Source organism: Populus alba, chromosome 5, assembly GCF_005239225.2.
Source record: "Populus alba chromosome 5, ASM523922v2, whole genome shotgun sequence".
Lineage (NCBI taxonomy): Eukaryota > Viridiplantae > Streptophyta > Magnoliopsida > Malpighiales > Salicaceae > Populus > Populus alba.
In genome coordinates this window covers 7,835,192-7,853,700 of record NC_133288.1, presented here as the reverse complement: position 1 = coordinate 7,853,700, position 18,509 = coordinate 7,835,192, and the positions used below count along the sequence as shown (strand labels likewise).

At 37.3% G+C, this 18,509-nt stretch overlaps 1 protein-coding gene and 1 pseudogene across 1 annotated transcript; one reads left to right on the top strand and one right to left on the bottom strand.

Annotated features, from left to right (window-relative positions):
* Positions 1-94: 94 nt before the first annotated feature.
* Positions 95-3,966, top strand: LOC118057867 (NAC domain-containing protein 21/22). The gene is made up of 3 exons (XM_035070588.2): positions 95-390; positions 2,370-2,644; positions 3,240-3,966. The coding sequence occupies exons 1-3, from the start codon at positions 222-224 to the stop codon at positions 3,711-3,713; spliced, it is 918 nt and encodes a 305-aa protein (XP_034926479.1). The 5' UTR covers positions 95-221; the 3' UTR covers positions 3,714-3,966.
* Positions 3,967-4,509: 543 nt separating this feature from the next.
* Positions 4,510-8,186, bottom strand: LOC118057860 (elongation factor 2-like; annotated as a pseudogene).
* Positions 8,187-18,509: the final 10,323 nt, after the last annotated feature.

Sequence of the window (18,509 nt, the reverse complement as noted above, 5' to 3'; positions counted from 1 at the left end):
CTTATGTCATACATAAGCAAACATCCTAACCTTCCTTTTTTATGCGGAACTACAAAGTTGACTTTGCCTGGTTAATTTTGCCTTATATACACCACCACTTGGCCTTGTTGGTAGAGGGGATATTATATTATCTCTTCTTCCTCTGTTCACTTTGTTGTTGGCAGTATAAATACTGTGTTTCTGTTAATTAGCTTGCCTTGTCCGTTGAAAGGGAGAGGAAAATGAGCAACATAAGCTTTGTGGAGGCAAAGCTGCCACCGGGGTTCAGGTTTCATCCAAGAGATGAAGAACTCGTATGCGATTACTTGATGAACAAGGCTTCTCAGTGCTGTGATTCCCTTCTTATGATAGAAGTTGACCTCAACAAGTGTGAGCCTTGGGATATCCCTGGTGAGTTTTAAATCCTCGTTATAATCATGATCCCATACTTACAATTAATCATCACTTTCACCGTGATTTTCATGTCAATTGCACTCATTATATCATTTGTTCACAGCTCCACTCCCATTGAATCATTTGTGTTTGTATTATTTATGATTTTCTATTCGTTAAGCGCTTCCATGCACACACTAGAACAGTGCTTCTTTCTTTGTTTTGTTGTTTTGGTAACTTGTAAAGGAGGGAGGAATACTGGCGATATGATGATCTTAATCACTAGATGCTCTAGCTCTTCCCACGAGTTATTGTCTACATCTATACTGCTTTAGGTTGGTTTGAAGGCTTATAATACACCCCCATTGACTAAGCTCTTGATGTTTAAGCAAGGGACATGGGTTTTTTTCTCTTTCACTTTCTCGGGATAAGGATGATAGCAACGTATTTCATTTATGTATTTGATAATTCTGGTGATGCATGTTCCTATATAAGCTGTTCATCACATAATGCATGCCTCTGGATATAACATATCTACACCAGATTGAATCATTTAATTAATCTGTGCTGAAATAAAAGAATAAATGGTTTTGTCATAGCATAAAAAATATAAAAGTTGCTCTAGTTTTTGTAGGCAAACTGCATCTTACTGGTGAGGGGTTGATATTTGGTAAGTTCTTGATAACTTGAAATAAAATATTTTGTGGTTTTCTCCACCGTATTCTATATGGAAATGCTCAACCACCTCCTTGTAATTGCCAATTAAATTAGGCTTCTACATATGCTAGGAAATAAAATATCTCCCCAGCTAAATACTTTTCAAAAGTAAAATGAAATAAAAATATCTCATATATATTCAGTTTTTTTTTTTTTTTTGAAGATATTGACATTCTTGGCACTATCCCAAATCACCTAAAATAAAAAATCATGAAAGCGATTGAAATAGCTAAGCAAAAACCTAAAGTCATATGCCTTATTGTCCATACCTCGTGCCCACCACTCTCTTATGATCACACATAGCTCAAAGTAATTGGATTTTAACCCTCTAATTCCTACCAAATCCAACATGGCTTGTCATCACTCGCCTTCACTGAATATTAAAGTCCTCCATGTCGTTTTTCCTCCTATTTATTTACCACAATATTCAAATCGAATTTGTAGATCACACGCGTCACAGTCGTAAGCAAGAAACCTTCGTTTTTGTCACCTTGTATATTTCACCAAGGTTACCTTGAATAATTTCTCATTAATACATGGACAGTGACCTCTTAACATAGCATTACTATTATTTGATTACAGTCATCTATATATTTTAGCCGCATGAGGAGTCGCTTTTGGTGCCATCATGTGCTTATCCATGCCCAGTCATATGAAATACCTTTGATATTGACCTCATTAGTGATTTCTTTTTTAAAAATTATTTCACTATAGACTGAATATCATCACACCGGGTCACCATAACAAATTCATGATCATAAAAGGAAAAAAAAAAAACTCCAAACATTGTCTGCTTGCAATTGGGCTTCCATATCATATCATTGAAAACAAAACTCCAAGTCCAAGATAATCTTGCCTTCGCAAATCCCAATCAAGGCATTAAAAAGGCACAGTTTCGATGTTGAAGTGAGTTGAACCGTGTGTTTTCACGATCAAGTCATGAGATAAGAGAATGCCTTAAAATCCATGGCCTCAGGCTGTCGGACCGGACGTTTCACCGTCCAATTCGATGTTAAATCAGTGCCTTAATTTGGATGTCTTCGAAGACATTCAGTGCTGACCTAACCGGTAACCAAAGTCCTGCATTTTATGTCTGACTCTTGAATGTTGGTAAAGCCATCGAAGTCTTTGGTTTTATACCTTACTCTTTACTTTTTAATTTTTTCCCTTTTGCTTTGAGTTTACCTTAGTTCACAGATTTACAGTCTTGCTGTTCAATTCAATTAGTTAAAAGACGTGTGAATAATTTCTTATAATATTTACGTGTGGGAATATGGCAGAAGCGGCACGCGTAGGAGGCAAGGAATGGTATTTCTATAGCCAAAGAGATCGCAAGTATGCAACTGGATTGAGAACTAATCGTGCAACAGCTACTGGATATTGGAAAGCCACAGGGAAGGACAGGCATGTCCTACGCAAGGGCACTCTTGTTGGCATGAGAAAGACCTTGGTGTTCTACCAGGGTAGGGCACCCAAAGGGAAAAGAACTGACTGGGTCATGCATGAGTTTCGCCTTGAAGGACCTCTTGGTCCCCCAAACATTTCTTCAGATAAGGTGGGTTTATCACATTCACACTATATGAATAAGTCAATGTTTTGAAATTTACTTTTGGCCCAGCTTTGACTTTTGACGAAGCTCCATGCTCAAGGTTTTTCTACGCATTTGCATCTTTTCCTTGAGTTTTTGCACGAATCATGGTACCTCTTGTCTTCTACTAACGTTTTTTTTTTTTATTCCGTACGTATGTTGAATCCAGCATGATAAAATTTCATTATTGACTTCAGCATTAATTTAATTATTTTTAAAAATAAAAAATAATTTCAAAAATACTTTAAAAAACATAATCCATCACAATCAAACACCTACAACAAATCACGTCAACATTTAAATAAAAAATAATTTATTTGGAAATAGTTTAATTAATCTTGTGGACTTCTCTCGGAGCCCAAAAAAAACAAAAAAGTCAAAATTAATTTGTTCAACTAGTCACGGCAAGCGTGCTAATATAAAATCACATTAGTAGCTGACCTAAGATGTGTATTTTATAATCATCTTATGCAAGCCTAATTATATATTTATTATTCTTAGCTTGTAAGGCATAATATCATGACCACCATTTCTCACCTTTTTTTTTTCTTGGTGCATACAGGAAGATTGGGTTTTATGTCGAGTGTTCTATAAAAATAACAGAGAAGTTGTGACCAAACCTAGCATGGAAAGCTGCAACGATGACACAGGTTCTTCATCTTTGCCTGCATTATTGGATTCATACATCACTTATGAGCAAACTCAACCCAATTTAGATGAGCACGAGCAAGTGCCCTGCTTCTCCATTTTTTCACAAAACCAAACCAGCCAAAATCTCCTGGCTCCGTTCACCACCCAGATGGAAGCTCCAAACACACCCGCTAAGTGTACGAGCTCATTTGGAAAAGTTCCTATGGATATTACCACTCCATTAGACTCTTTTTCTTGTGACACATTGGTACTAAAAGCTGTTTTGAATAACCTTACCAAGATGGAAAGCTATGGCAACCTTAAAGGGTCACCAAGCTTAGGAGAAGGTAGTTCAGAGAGCTACATATCTGAAGTGGGCATGTCCAGCTTATGGAATCATTATTGATTTTTAGGTCTTAAATATAGGATTTAATTAGCCAAGTTCTTCTTCTCTCCCTGTCGAAAAAGAGGTAAGAAAAAACTATGAAAGAAACTTCAACACCCTTGCAAGAGCATATCTGTTGCAAAGCAATTTCTAGTGATCAGTAATTCACTTGTCTTCCCACATTATATATGTTTTCAATTCTTGTAATGGAAGGCGTTTTACTTGCGAGATGTGATCAGTATATTTTCTCTGCAATGTTCCATTCCATTTTCTAGTTCCTTGCCATGCCCATTTTCAATTCTTGGTTATTGAGATTTATTTGCAATGTGGATTAATATTTTAGGATTTATGTTACTTTTTTTTCTTCCCCTTTTCAAACAAATTACCCATAAAATAACTAATATAATACACAACTAATTACTCCTTAACAACATAAAATTACACCGGCAGGCACAACAATTTTGCTCATTTCATTAAAAATTCCAAATCTAGAAGAGAGAGAAAAAGAAGTGGTTGCTGAGAAAATTACAAACAACTCTGCACCGACTCCAGTTACATCTTTTACACAATCCAAACATATATTCAACAAATCTCAAGAAAGCAAGATAAGAGCGCAAAGAAAGGCTTCGCTGCCAACATTGAGACATGAAAAGAACAATCAACTCTCAAGTTACACGGTTGAAAAATACAATGCCACGAGTCACAGATCACAAACACAAAGTCTAGACTACTTATCAGACATGAAAAAAAGGGACCGAATATGATCTTCTAAATAGCATATAGACTGCAGATATAATCACCACAAACACATACATAATAGCATTAAGGAATGCACCATCTGAAAATTAAATATAGCATGATGATAATGTAAGAGTTTAAAGAATACCAACTTCATCACAACACAACATGTGCGGAGTTCTTACAAGAGAAGACGGAAAAAATGACCCACTGTTCCTATAGGTCGACTACTAATCCACGGTAACAAAATTTCAAAACATCTCAAATGATGAGGCTGCAAAGAACCAAGCAGCAAAATTGGTCCTTCTGCTTCATCATCTCTCAAGGTAACCAAATTGCTTTAACAAGAACGGGAAAATGCTTATAGCTTGTCCTCAAAGTCAGATAGAGGTGTCATCTGCTCCTTCAAACCCTTCCGCTTCCTGATATCAGTAACAAGCTGAGCTGCTTGTGTGCCAGCCTCCAAAGGATCAGAAGACATCATGTCCCAGTGATCGAAAACACATTGTGGGAAAGCCTGTCCTGATGTTGCAGCCCTCAAAGTCCCTGAAAATCCAAAAGACTCTATGACAGGAAGGTATGCCTTAATGTTGTATAAGGGAGTCCCGGGCCTCTGCATTTCTTCAAACACGTGACCACGTTTCTGGTTAAGAACGCTGTAGATACCACCAAGAGCCTGCTCTGGAGCTTGGATCTCCACCAAGTAAACAGGCTCAAGAAGCCTGGGCTTGGCAGTGATCTGGGAAGCATAGTTAACCCTCCTGGCAGTTGGAATAACCTGACCACCACCTCTGTGAATGGCATCAGCATGGAGAACCACGTCACAGACTTCAAAGCAGATACCTCTCATGTTTTCTTCAGCCAAAGCACCTTCCTTTGAAGCCCATTGGAACCCAGCAACAACAGAATCCTTGATTTCATTAAGGTACTGAACTCCCTTACACATATCAACAACCATGTTGGGTCCCGTAGTCTCAGGACCAAAACACCAGATTTTCTTAGCAAGATCCTTGTCCCAACCAAACTCCTCTGACAGGATCTTGGCACGATTCTTAGGATCGTCTCTTGGACCAATACGGCCGTCATCAATAGCCTCAGCAAGCCCCTCTTCCATGGGTCGTGCCTCCATGTAGAGACGGTTGTGCTTGTTAGGAGATTTGCTCATCACCACACGGCAGGACTTCTCCAGGACAGTCTCACGGAAAGAGACAACAGGATCAGACTTGATGATCTCAGCCCCACCCATAAAGTCTTCCTGCAAATCCTTCAAACAGATCTCAAGGTGGAGTTCTCCTGCACCAGCAATGATATGCTCTCCAGATTCCTCGATGGAACAGACAACCATGGGATCAGACTTGGCCAACCGCTTCAGACCTTCAACAAGCTTTGGGAGGTCAGATGCCACCTTACATTGAACAGCCACACGCACAACTGGAGACACGGAGAACTTCATAGCACGAATAGGGTGGGCATCAACTTCCTTCTCGTTTGTTAAAGTGGCATTCTTGGTGATGAACTGATCCAAACCAACCATGGCAACAGTGTTACCACAAGGCACATCCTCAACTGTTTCTTGCCTCTTTCCCATCCAAATGACGGTTCTCTGCACACTCTTCACATACAGGTCCTTCTTCTCACCAGGGACAAAGTTTGGTCCCATGATCCTAACCTTCAGACCAGTGGATACCTTTCCAGAAAAAACACGCCCGAAGGCAAAAAATCTACCCTTGTCAGATGCAGGAATCATCTTAGATACATAAAGCATGAGGGGACCTTCAGGGTCGCAATTCCTGATAGCATTGGCATAAACATCATCAAGAGGACCCTCGTACAACCACACGGTATTTTTGAGCCTTGGCAGGAGAGGGGAGGTGAAAGATCATCATTTCAAGCAGAGCAGTACTTGCTGGCAGCCATGTCTGCATCACACGCTTCATCAAAGCCTTTCCCATCAAGTCCTTCTCCTCAGACTTCATGACAACACCAAGCTTTTGGAGCATGGGCCACAATTTATCCTTTTGGTCATTCATGCAAGTGTTAATAATCTGCTTGATTGGCTCATAACAAAATTGCACAAAACCACGCTTGCATGTGGGAGAACCGGTGTTCTTGCTGCTCCACTTCTTGGTAGCAGGATCGAAGAAGTTCTCACCCCACAGCCTCTCCATCATCTTACCCTCATCCACGTTAAACTTTGAGGCGTACATCTTGGCAAAGTTGGTCAAAGTGAAAGCCCAACCATGCAAACCAGCAGAGAAAGCAACAGTACCCTTTTCAGGGTAGACCTGACAGTCACCAAGGAGGGGATCTTCATATGTTGCCATGATGACATTGGCATTCTCAATAACCCTAGAGAATGTCTGATAAGCCTCCTCCCCATCAACCTGGAGCTCCAGGAAACACCTGTCCATCTTGTTGACAGTCAAGACAGGCCTGATCCTCTCACCCAAAGCCTGTCGAAGCACGGTTTCAGTTTGAACACAGACACCCTCGATACAGTCCACCACCACGAGGGCACCATCAGTAATTCGAAGAGCAGCTGTGACCTCAGATGAAAAGTCGACGTGTCTAGGGGAGTCAATAAGATTGATGAGATACTCGTTCCCTTGTCTCTCTCCCTTGAAGTTCTTGAGGGCTTCATCAGCCATCTCATAATATAGAGAGATACCAGTAGATTTTATAGTGATACCGCGCTCTGCCTCATCGGCACGGGTATCTGTCATTCGGACATCACCAGCAACCTCTTGGGCAATGATACCAGCAGCGGCAACAAGAGAATCTGTAAGTGTTGATTTTCCTGTGGGATATAAATTGCAAAGTTTAAATGCAGCAACAAAGAATTTTAAGCACAAGATAATAATATAAGAACTTGATAGTAGCATAAATATTTTTAAAAAAGTAAAATAAGAATTTAAACGCCAATAGAAATGTCAAAAAAGTGGACAGCAGAAAGTACTTGAAACACTTCCAACAAACAAAGGGATAACGATTCAGGAACTTTATCCATGTAACCACCTAACCTACTATATTGGAGAACATAGAAAGATAAGGACCGCCCAAAGAAGAAAACAACTAACGGATGCACTTCAGAGTCGAATATATATATTCAATTCAAACGGATATATACATTCAAGAACAACAAATCGTCCAGTGAAAAACATAAAGTATATAAATTCAATTCAAACGGATGTATCCAATTGGCAGCAACTCACATAAGTGAAAAAGAAAACTCTTACCATGATCAACATGAGCAATAACGGACATATTACGGATGTTATGCTTGTAGTCCATAATACGCCGAAGCTCCTCTGCTGTAAACTTCACCATCTTGACTAGTTTCTAAAACTCCAATGACAATATCAATACCACCTGCATAAACACACAAAAACAGCAACAGGGTTTCATCAACCCCATCAAATTATTGAGCAAAACAACATACAAATCAATCATGTTTGATATACTCAACGAAAACAAAGATACATTAAAAACCCAATTGGTAATAAGACCCAAAAGAAACATCAATGAAGTTATAATCATACTTAACGCTAATAATGACTAAGAGCTCCCAAAAAACTATGATATATTCTTTACAGTTTGTTTGTTTACTAACACATCTAGACAGAGAGGACATTAAGAATTAAAAGAGGAGAGATAGCTTCCGGAGAGAAGGATGCGGCGAGAGAAGGAGAGAGTGATGCTTTTTGGGTCACTCACTCTCTCAAATATATGTATGAGACGAGCGAGAGGTGCAGGTGGCTAGCTCTTTAAAGGGTATTTATGTGTGTGGTTGACTAGGGTTTTTCATTTTTTGTGGGTTACGGCTTCGATTTTTTTTTTTTCTTATTGAGTTTTAGTGGGCTGGATCTATTTTCCAAAGTTGTAATTATAAGTATTTATAGTAAAGTAGAAAATTAAATATAAAAAGGAGATGGAAAATATGAGAAAAAGAATTAAGAAAGTATTTTTTTGAAAAGAAGATTGATATTTTATTGTGGTTTTGAAAAAAATTGTTTTATAAAAAATATTTTTAGTTGAGGTTAGTTTGAAAAAATAGGTGTTTGGTTAAAACTGTGGTTGAAATTGAAGTTAAAAAAAAAGTAATTTAATGTGTTTGGTTAAGAATGCTTTTGAAATTGGGGTTATAAAATAATTTTAAAAAATATATATTAATATTGATGGTTTTAAATTTAAATATTGTAGAATTAATTACTCATATTACATCATGAAATAAAAAAAATACTTTATATAAAATATTTTTATTATTCCATTAAACTATTTATAATTCCATTACGTACAAAATTCATTTGATAAGAATTACAGTTTTCATTATTTTTTTAGCGTAAATAAAATATTATCAGGTATAAAATTGATATTACAGTGCAAGTGAATTTTAATTCACTCTATACTAGTTTTTCGGGAAAAAAAATATTGTTCACATCACAGTGCGAGTGAATTTAATTCACTTTAAACTAGTGTTTTTTTTTTTAAATGTTAAAAAATTTAATACACTAAAAAAAAAAATGTGAACAGTGCATTAGTGTGCACTGTTTAACTAGTGTTTTTTTTTAAAAAAAATGTTAAAAATGTTAAAAAATTTAATATAGTGAAAAAAAAGAAAAAAACGTGAACAGTGCATTAGTGTGCACTGTTCATGCTAATTGCATTGTTTAGTGAACAGTGCAATTAGCATGCACAGTACGTTAAAAGCATGAATTCATTATTTTCATTACCTACGGTCCGAACGTAAAAAACATGTGGGATCCATGAACAATAACTCATTTTTTTTCCATTACCAAACGGCTGCCAATTGCGTTTTAATTAAAACGTAGTTGCAGTCGCGTAGCCAAACATCATCTAAATATGAATTCTTTCTTTTGTTTATATTTATCTCCTATTATAAATACCATAAAAAAAATTTGACTGACTTATCATGTAAACTAGTGCCTATAAAAGATGGGGTGGACGGGATAACGAGAACAACAAAACACCTTGCATTCTTGGAGCTCTCAAAGTAAAAATAAAAATATAGAATTTCATGGGAGGTAGCAGTAGGAGATTTTACATATTCAAGTTTTACCTAGTGAATTTTTACACTGTTATTTTAGTTAAATTACAAAAATGATCGATCTGTACAGCAAGCTAATTACTACATTAAGAAGAAAAAATTATACAAGTAAACTAGTCAATTTACTTGTGCTTCTTTGCAAGTGAAATTAAAAGTTTTAAACACAAAAAAATATAAATGTTTTAACATTATGAAAAAATTTAATTATAAATTAAAAAGTTAATGTTTATATTTAATAAAATAAGTTGAGAATCATATATACCAATAAATATTATCATGCTAACTAATGACGATAAATTAAAAAACTAAGAAACATATACAAATTAAAAAGCTAACTAAAGTCTCTGCTCTTCCTTTTTTTGTTGTGAAATCATGAAATAAAGCTTATTTAGAATAATTTGTTAAAATGCTTAGTAACAAGTTTGTTTACTAATAATAATAAACATGTCTTTATGCCTGCATTAGATATTTCTAGGGTTAGGGATTCTTTAATTATAGTTTTTTCAGCTTCTATTTTGGTTTATGTTGTTCGGTTTTCCCGTTTGGTTTATATGTGGGGGGTAGTTTTAAAGAGTTTATTGTGAATGCAATTAAGAGAAAAGTTAAAGAGGAGTTTTTAAAGGTTTGTAATGAGAGGTTAAGGAGTTTAGTTGGTTTTTTTTTTGTTTGTTTTTTTTTATGGTTTTGATTTTAAAAATAATGAATTGAAGAATGATATACAAAGAGCTATTGATTTTAAAGAAATTAAATTAGGTGATTTGGAGAATTATGTTAATGTTAATCAATTGACAAAGATTTCAGCTTTGAATGCAAGAAATGTTGTTAAGGCAAATATTGTTTGTGTAAAAAATGTTAATGGTATGAGGTAAATGATTGAGCTGAAAGATGATTTTTTATAAATTGTAACTTTCAATGTTCTTATAACTTTTAGTTTTTCTAGTGTTCCTGTAACTTTGATAAAAATATATAATTAAAATTGAAAATACAAACTTTTTTAGTTTTCCTATAACTTTTAGGCATAAAAATCCATTATTTTATCGATAAAAACTAAAATAAAGACATGATTATAAGTGAAACATAATTTAGAATGAACAAATCTTAAAATCAAAAGCTAAAGCTCAAGGAAGAGAAGGTGACACCTATTTTGCTTGATTTTTATTAGGGGAGGATGGCTTAACTGGTCTAGATTATGTGATATTATGTGATATCAATAGATTTGTAGCTATAACATATTTACATATTTGAAAGTAGTTTGTATGTTTGAAATAATTTGTCTTGAATTGTAATGGAATGATATTGTTGCTTTTATGTTATGGTGGTATTGGATTTTAGAAAATAAATCATGAATTTTGGGTTTTGAATTTTAGTCTAGGTAAGAAAGGAAGGAAAATGGTGGTAAAATAGGTTTTGTTGCTAAACTTGTATAAATGTGTTTGAAAAAGTTAAAATTGGTGAATAGTAGTCATAAATAAAATGGAATTGGTTTGTGGTTTTATTTATTGATATATATATATATATATATATATATATATATATATATATATATATATATATATATATATATATATTTTTACAGGTAATAAAATTTTAGATAATCTCTCGTATATGGGAGATGTTGTCAATTTCTTTTTTTAAAATAGAATATAATGAGAATGTTATTATCTTTTTGATGTTTTAATTTGTTGAGATGATTGTCGCACTTGTGCGGCGGCGCGACGATCGTCCACTACCAACCCTTCATGAGGGTGTGGTATGTTGTCTATTTGGCACGGAAAATATGGTGAGATAAGGAGTTCTTTGTCTCTAAGCTAAAAATGGACTGGGAGTCGCCACCTAGTATTCTGGTTACTAGGAACCCTAACTGGTCTCAGAGATGGGGTACGGAGACTGGTTGCGTAAAGGGAAGGTATTAGCACCCCAACTACGCCCTACCTAAGGTAAGCTGCATTGTATTGTCTAATAAAATCTAAGTCACGTTGTGGTTTCCTATTGTCCAGGATATGCATTACATGTAATGTCATACCCCGGGTTCTATTGTCCAAACAAAAAAAGAATTAAATATCTGAAATACGCATTACGTGTAATGTCATACCCCAGGTTTTATTGTCCAAAAAATAAAATTTTTGTTGTTTTTGAAATATTGGCCAATATTCTCTTGACTTTAATAAACTGGTTATTAAAGCCAAAATGCATGCTAAAATATATTTTTTTTGTGTATGAAAAAATACAATATGAATTTTTAGTTTTGAGACACTTGGCCGTATGCATGAAAACAAAATTTTTGTTTTGTTTTTTTTTTTTTGAATATTTTTTTTATTTTTTAATATCAAATTTATATTTTTATAATATAAAAAAATACAAACCAATATTAGCCAAAAAATGACGTAGAAAAATCTGTGTGAAAACACAATTTATTATTATTATTATTTAAAAAAAAAAAATTATATGTACAAAAAAAAACACAAATATATATATATATATATATAATAAAATGGCTTGGGCTGGGCCTATATTGGGCCATCCACAAGGCTGGACTCAGCCCAGCCGCATGGGCTGGGCTGATGTTCCGGCCCAAAGGCAACAGGGCTGGACTCAGCCCAGCCGCATGGGCTGGGCTGATGTTCCGGCCCGCCCAAGATAGAAAACATTTAATTAGCCGGTTACTGTGTGCACAGTAACCCGGTTATTGTGCACACAGTAACCAGCTAATTAATTAGCAGTTACTGTGCACATGCACAGTAACCGGGTAATTAATTTGCAGAACGTGCACTGTGCACGTTCTGCATGCAAGAAGATGAACAGTAAAACGAGATAAGGGGTTGAGGGCTGACCTGTGGTGGCTGTCGTCGATGGCGGAGCTGCTGGTGGTGACAGGAAGCGGCGCTGACAGTGGGGTGGCCGGCGGTGACTCTGCGTTTTCCTTCTCTCTCTCCTCTTTTTTTTTTTCGTTTTCTTCTCTACTGCTACTTCTTCTTCTTCTTTTTGGTTTTTTTCTTCTATTCCCTTCTCTCTCTTCTCTTCTTCTCTGCTCTCTTTCTCTCCTCTTCTCCCTCTGTCTTCTTCTTCAGTTTCCTTCCTCTCTTCTACAACCCCTCTCTCACGTTGTTCTCAGCTTTCTTCTCCCTTTCGGTCCCTCTCCAAAAGCTTGGTTCTCTCTCTCTCCCTCACGGTTTTCTTTCAATAATCTGTCAGCTCTCCCCTCTGTTTTTCTCTTCTTTTTTTCTTTTTTTTCCTCCCCTTTCTCCTGCTGTTCTTCCTCCATTTATAGCCCGTGAGCATGTGTTTTTTTCTTCTCATCGTGGGGTCATACGGCGGCTGGTTGGGCGTGACTGTCCAGGCGTGCCTCCTTCAGTTTCGGCGGTGCGGTAGGTGGTCGACCAATCGGTGGGCTGGAGGGACCAACGCCATAAAATATACATTTTTTTTCCTTCTTTACTGCTGTATGTTAGGCGGGCAAGAAAGGGGAACAGTGCCGTTCAAAACGGCGCCGTTTAGCCCTTTTCTGTTTTTTTTTTTTTTAATTAAGTATGAAACGGCGTCGTATTGGATAAAACGCGCCGTTTCATTTAAAAAAGGCGCAAGAATGCGCTAAATTCCAAATCAGCCCTCAATCATCTTTTTCTTTTCAATTGCGTCCCTACCAATTTCGGTCCCTGACCCCATAGTTGGCCGCATTTTTCACTTTGGTCCTTGGCCTCTGATTTATGCAATTTAGCCCTTAATTGATCAATAAACTTCTAATTTCTTCAATTAGGCCCCTGAATCAATTCAATACAGCTCCCTCTATATTCATGCCTTTTCCAAATTGGTCCCTGGTTTCGGATTTTCGCAATTAAACCCCTAATTGGCCATTAAACTTCAAAATTCATGCAATTAAGCCCCTGATTTGGCCTAATAAATTCCTAAAAAATATATTTTGGCCCCAGAACTTAAATTTCTTCTAATTAAAGCCCAAATTGATTTAAAAATCAATTTTTCTCGCAATCCAAACCCTTAAAAATCCCATTAAAAATCCAATCATATCCATAAACCTCCAAATTTAGGCTTTTTCCTTAAAATTCAAATTTTCCTTCTAAATAGGGCCCTCATCCTTCAAGAATATACTGCCAAAAATCCAATCTTTGTATTTTTAACCTCCTGAACCAATTTTCTGACCATTTTCTGAGCGCTTCCCCCCTTTGCTATTTTTCTAACCTCCTTTGGCTATTTATTTATTTTTTTGCGGAGACCCAAAAATGGGTTACAACAGATGCCCCCTCTTTACAATGCTTACGAAGCAAGGACTTTGCAAAGTAAGTTTTGTAAAGATAAACAAAAGTAAACTTCCGAAACTGATCTTCTCATAACTTTGTTGATCCGAAACCCTTCATTTATAGCAATTCTCTCCAACCAGAACTAAAATCTTTGTGTGGCTAGGCTAAACTGAGATCCCTTCGCCGATCCCCTTCAACCAGAACCGAAAAAATCCTTTCCAATCAGGTTAAACTGAGAGCTCTTCGTCGATCCCTTTTAACCATAACCAAGGTCTGTGTGGTTGGGCTGAACTGAGATCCTTTTGCTGATCCCCTTCAACCAGAACCAAAATCCTTTCCAATCAGGTTAAACTGAGAGCTCTTCGCCGATCCCTTTTAACCATAACCAAGGTCTGTGTGGTTGGGCTGAACTGAGATCCTTTCACTGATCCCCTTCAATCAGAACCAAAATCCTTTCCAATTAGGTTAAACTGAGATCCCTTCGCCGATCCCCTTTAACCATAACCAAGGTCTGTGTGGTTGGGTTGAACTGAGATCCTTTCGCTGATCCCCTTCAACCAGAACCAAAATCCTGTGTGGTTGGGTTGAACTGAGATCCCTTTGTCAATCCCCTTCAACCAGAACCAAAATCAAATCCTTTCCAATTAGGTTAAACTGAGATCTCTTCGCTGATCCCCTTTAACCATAACCAAGGTCTGTGTGGTTGGGTTGAACTGAGATCCTTTCGCTGATCCCCTTCAACCAGAACCAAAATCCTGTGTGGTTGGGCTGAACTGAGATCCCTTCGCCGATCCCCTTCAACCGGAACCAAAATCAAATCCTTTCCAATTAGGTTAAACTGAGATCTCTTCGTCGATCCCCTTTAACCATAACCAAGGTGTGTGTAGGGTTGGGTTGAACTGAGATCCCTTCGCCGATCCCCTTCAACCGGAACCAAAATCAAATCCTTTCCAATTAGGTTAAACTGAGATCTCTTCGTCGATCCCCTTTAACCATAACCAAGGTGTGTGTGGTTGGGCTGAACTGAGATCCCTTCGCTGATCCCCTTCAACCAGAACCAAAATCCTGTTGTGGTTAATCCTGCGATTCCTTCTGACAATCTCCTTTAACCATAAATATGTTCGTTCTTCAAGATGATAAGGTTTGAATTGAAAATTCTTCTTGATTGATCTTCCTATTCCTTTGAGATTTCCCTAATGTTAGAGTTTATCTCATCTTCTTCCCATTCCAGGGTCAAAACCATGAATCTTTGTTGTTTCTCCAAATCAACAATTCTTTCTTTGACCCTAATCTTGCTGGACTATTACGGATTTTTTTTTTTTACCAAGTCAACAAAAATGTTTGATGCAATGCTTTGTGGTTGGATGCCATGCATGCATCCTTACCTGTTTTGGAAACATAGGTCCCCTCACTTCCTTCAATTTCTGACACTCTCTCTTGATACGACCTTGTTCATGTGCTCGCAATGGCATGCTGGATTCCTTTCTCATCAAGTCTCTTCTTTCCATCTCATCCCAAGGAAGAAAATCCCCAACCTTGTCATTAGGTGACCCTTTTTCTAAAATGCATGTTTTGCCATTGCTTCTTACATGCTCTTATCAGTGCTTTAATTTGTTTTTCTCGAATTAAAGGCTTTTTGGTTTTCGTTCCAACACGCAACAAAATCTTTTCAAAAGAATCCTTCAAAAGACTTGAATTTGTACATGACAACTGGAACCTTCAAAATATGCATCAAAAACTCTTTTAAGCAAATCCTATTTTGGTTTCTGGACTGCGGTTTTGTCTTTAAAGCCAAGGCTTTTTATCCAAGGTGGCCTTCTGTTTAAGCTTTAAGTATCTGTATCTATGTGAAGAAGATGTGTAGAAAAGGAAAATGTTTCCTAAAAGCGGATTATCACTCATTTGTCAAATCCTGTGAGATATGAGACCAACGTTTATTAACCCAAATTATGTGCACTTGATTAGAAAGGACTTCTGAATGCTTGTAATGTAGGCTATGTCTATGGGATATGAAAGAAAAGGACACTTTAAGGCTCAACAATGTTTGAGGGTTTAAGGACTTTAGACCACTCTTTTTTGAAACTGACCCATAAGTTGCATTTGGAGAAGCCTGCTTAAGGATCCTCCTCTTGGTCTTCAAGCATTATCAAACCATCATCTTTTTTCTTTTTCTTTTCATGGGATTGCCCCCAATTGTGGCTTTTTTCTTTTTCTTTTCATGGGATTGCCCCAATTGTGGGGTTCTAACTTCCAAATATCTAAGTCCTCGTTTCTTTCTCTCCTTTTTTGTGTTTTGTCAACCCTTTTCTTTTCTTTTTTTTTTTTTTTTTTTTTTTTTTTTTACCATTGTTTTCATCCTTAACAAAAGATCTCTTATTGCCCCCAGTGTAGGGTGTGGTCTTAGTCGGGTTTTCATAAAGAAGAAACTCAATCCGGCTCAAATGGGGACTACAAAGGATAAAATTTTTAGAAAGTGAAGGGATGACAAAGATGGCCTTTCCTCATTTCAAAACACACATTATTAGGATTGATAAACCTTGTTCTTATCTTGAAAGGAAACATGCTATCAGGGGCAGGGTTTCATCATATGGTTAGCTTTAGGGTTTGCTTGGTTCAGTCACCTTTTTACTAGGAAGAGCTTAAATTTCATTTTTGAGCGTTTTATGATATATTCCTTGTAATCATGCACAAAACCGATTCTTTCGAGAGATTTTTTCGGAGAGAAACAAATTACGCATTGTGAAATCCATGCAATGAAAAAAAAGGGTTCTTTACACAAAGAAATCATGACCAAACTTGCTTTATTAATTTTAGGAGAAAGCTGAACACATTAGACATAATATCTCTTTACAGAATCAGAATTCACAGGTCTGGCTAGATCTTCTCCATCCATTCTAGACAATTTCAAAGCTCCTCCTGAGAAAGCCTTCTTCACTATATAGGGACCTTCATAATTTGGGGCCCATTTGCTTCGATCTTCTCCTGGTAAAGCCAATAGTTTCTTTATCACTAGATCTCCTTCCTGGAATATGCGAGGTCGGACCTTCTTGTCATATGCCTTGGCCATCCTCTTCTGGTAAAGTTGGTGATGACAGATTGCAGCCAACCTCTTTTCACTGATCAGGTTTAACTGTTCATATCTTACTTTAGCCCATTCAACTTCTTCTAACCCTGAATCCATTAAAACCCTCAACGAAGGTATTTCTACTTCCAAAGGCATCACCGCCTCCATTCCATATACCAGAGCATACGGAGTAGCTCCTGTCGAGGTCCTTACGGCAGTGCGATATGCATGGAGAGCGAACGACAACATCTCATGCCAATCCTTATAAGTGATTACCATCTTTTGAATAATTTTCTTGATGTTCTTGTTGGCTGCTTCCACGGCACCATTCATCTTGGGCCTATATGGTGAGGAATTTGAATGCTTGATTTTCCACTTGGTGCAAAGCTCCACGATCATTTTGCTATTGAAATTCTGCGCATTATTGGTCACTATCTTGTCATGTGGACCATAGCGACAAATCAAATCTTTTTCTATAAACTTCTTCACCACTTTCTGTGTTACATGAGCATACGAACTGGCTTCTACCCATTTCGTGAAGTAGTCAATAGCTACGAGGATGAATCTATGTCCATTGCTGGCTTTTGGGTTAACTGGTCCAATCACATCAATTCCCCACATTGCAAATGGCCAAGGAGATGTTAGGTTAACCAGAGGAGTTGGAGGTGCATTGACCTTATCACTATGCACCTGACACTTGTGACATTTCCTGACATAGTCGATGCAGTCTTTTCTAATGTCATCCAGAAGTAACCGGCCCTTTGTATCTTCCTTGCTACCATATGCCCGTTAGCATGAGTTGAACAAATCCTTCATGCACTCCGTAAAGCATTTTTAGCATCTGTCTCATTCAAACACCTTAGCAAAGTTCCATCAAATGATCTTTTATACAGAATCTCTCCGTCCAGGTAGAAATCCATGGCCAACCTTCTTAGGGTTTTCTTATCCATCTTCGAAGCTCCTACTGGATATTCCTGATTTTGCAACAAATTCTTGATATCGTAGTACCAAGGCTTTCCATCTACCTCTCCTTCAACTGAGTAGCAATGAGTCTGGGTTATTTCTGATGTCTATGTGTGTACGGGATGTACCTTATGCCCGAGATCCATTGTTTGCCATAGCAGCTTAACGTGGCCAAAGCATCCCGCAAAATGGTTCCCTTCTCTTCCTAGATGGGTGAACCTTATCTCTTCGAATTCTATCTGACAGTGTGGATAAATATTCCTGGTAATGGCCTCAACTTTTCTTCCTTTGTTTGCCATCTCCCTTTCACCTGACAGATAATCAACATTGAGTCCCATATACATCTATCTTTCTGATCTTCAACTCTAATGCAGCTTCTAAACCCAAGATACAAGCCTCATATTCTGCAGTATTGTTGGTACATTCAAAACACAATTTAACTGAAACTGGATATTGTTTCTGGTCTGGAGAGATGATCACCGTTGCACCGGCCCCATTACCATAATACATTTACTGCTTCCGTCAAAAAACATGGTCCACCAATCTGTCTTCTCTTCTCCCACTACTGATAATACATTTTTCATCAGGGAAATCAAAATCTAATGGCTCATAATCTTCCACCGGCATTAATTCAGCCAAGTTGGTCTGCAATGGCGCTTCCTTTCACGGCTTTCCTTGTTGTATAAACTATGTCATATATCTGACAACTGAACTTGCCACCTGGCAATTCGACT

Excerpts from the sequence above, each read along its gene's own strand:
- LOC118057867 (XM_035070588.2), top strand. The coding sequence starts at position 222 with ATGAGCAACATAAGCTTTGTGGAGGCAAAGCTGCCACCGGGGTTCAGG. Across the intron at positions 391-2,369 it reads TGAGCCTTGGGATATCCCTG|AAGCGGCACGCGTAGGAGGC; the intron begins GTGAGTTTTAAA and ends GGAATATGGCAG. Across the intron at positions 2,645-3,239 it reads CAAACATTTCTTCAGATAAG|GAAGATTGGGTTTTATGTCG; the intron begins GTGGGTTTATCA and ends TGGTGCATACAG.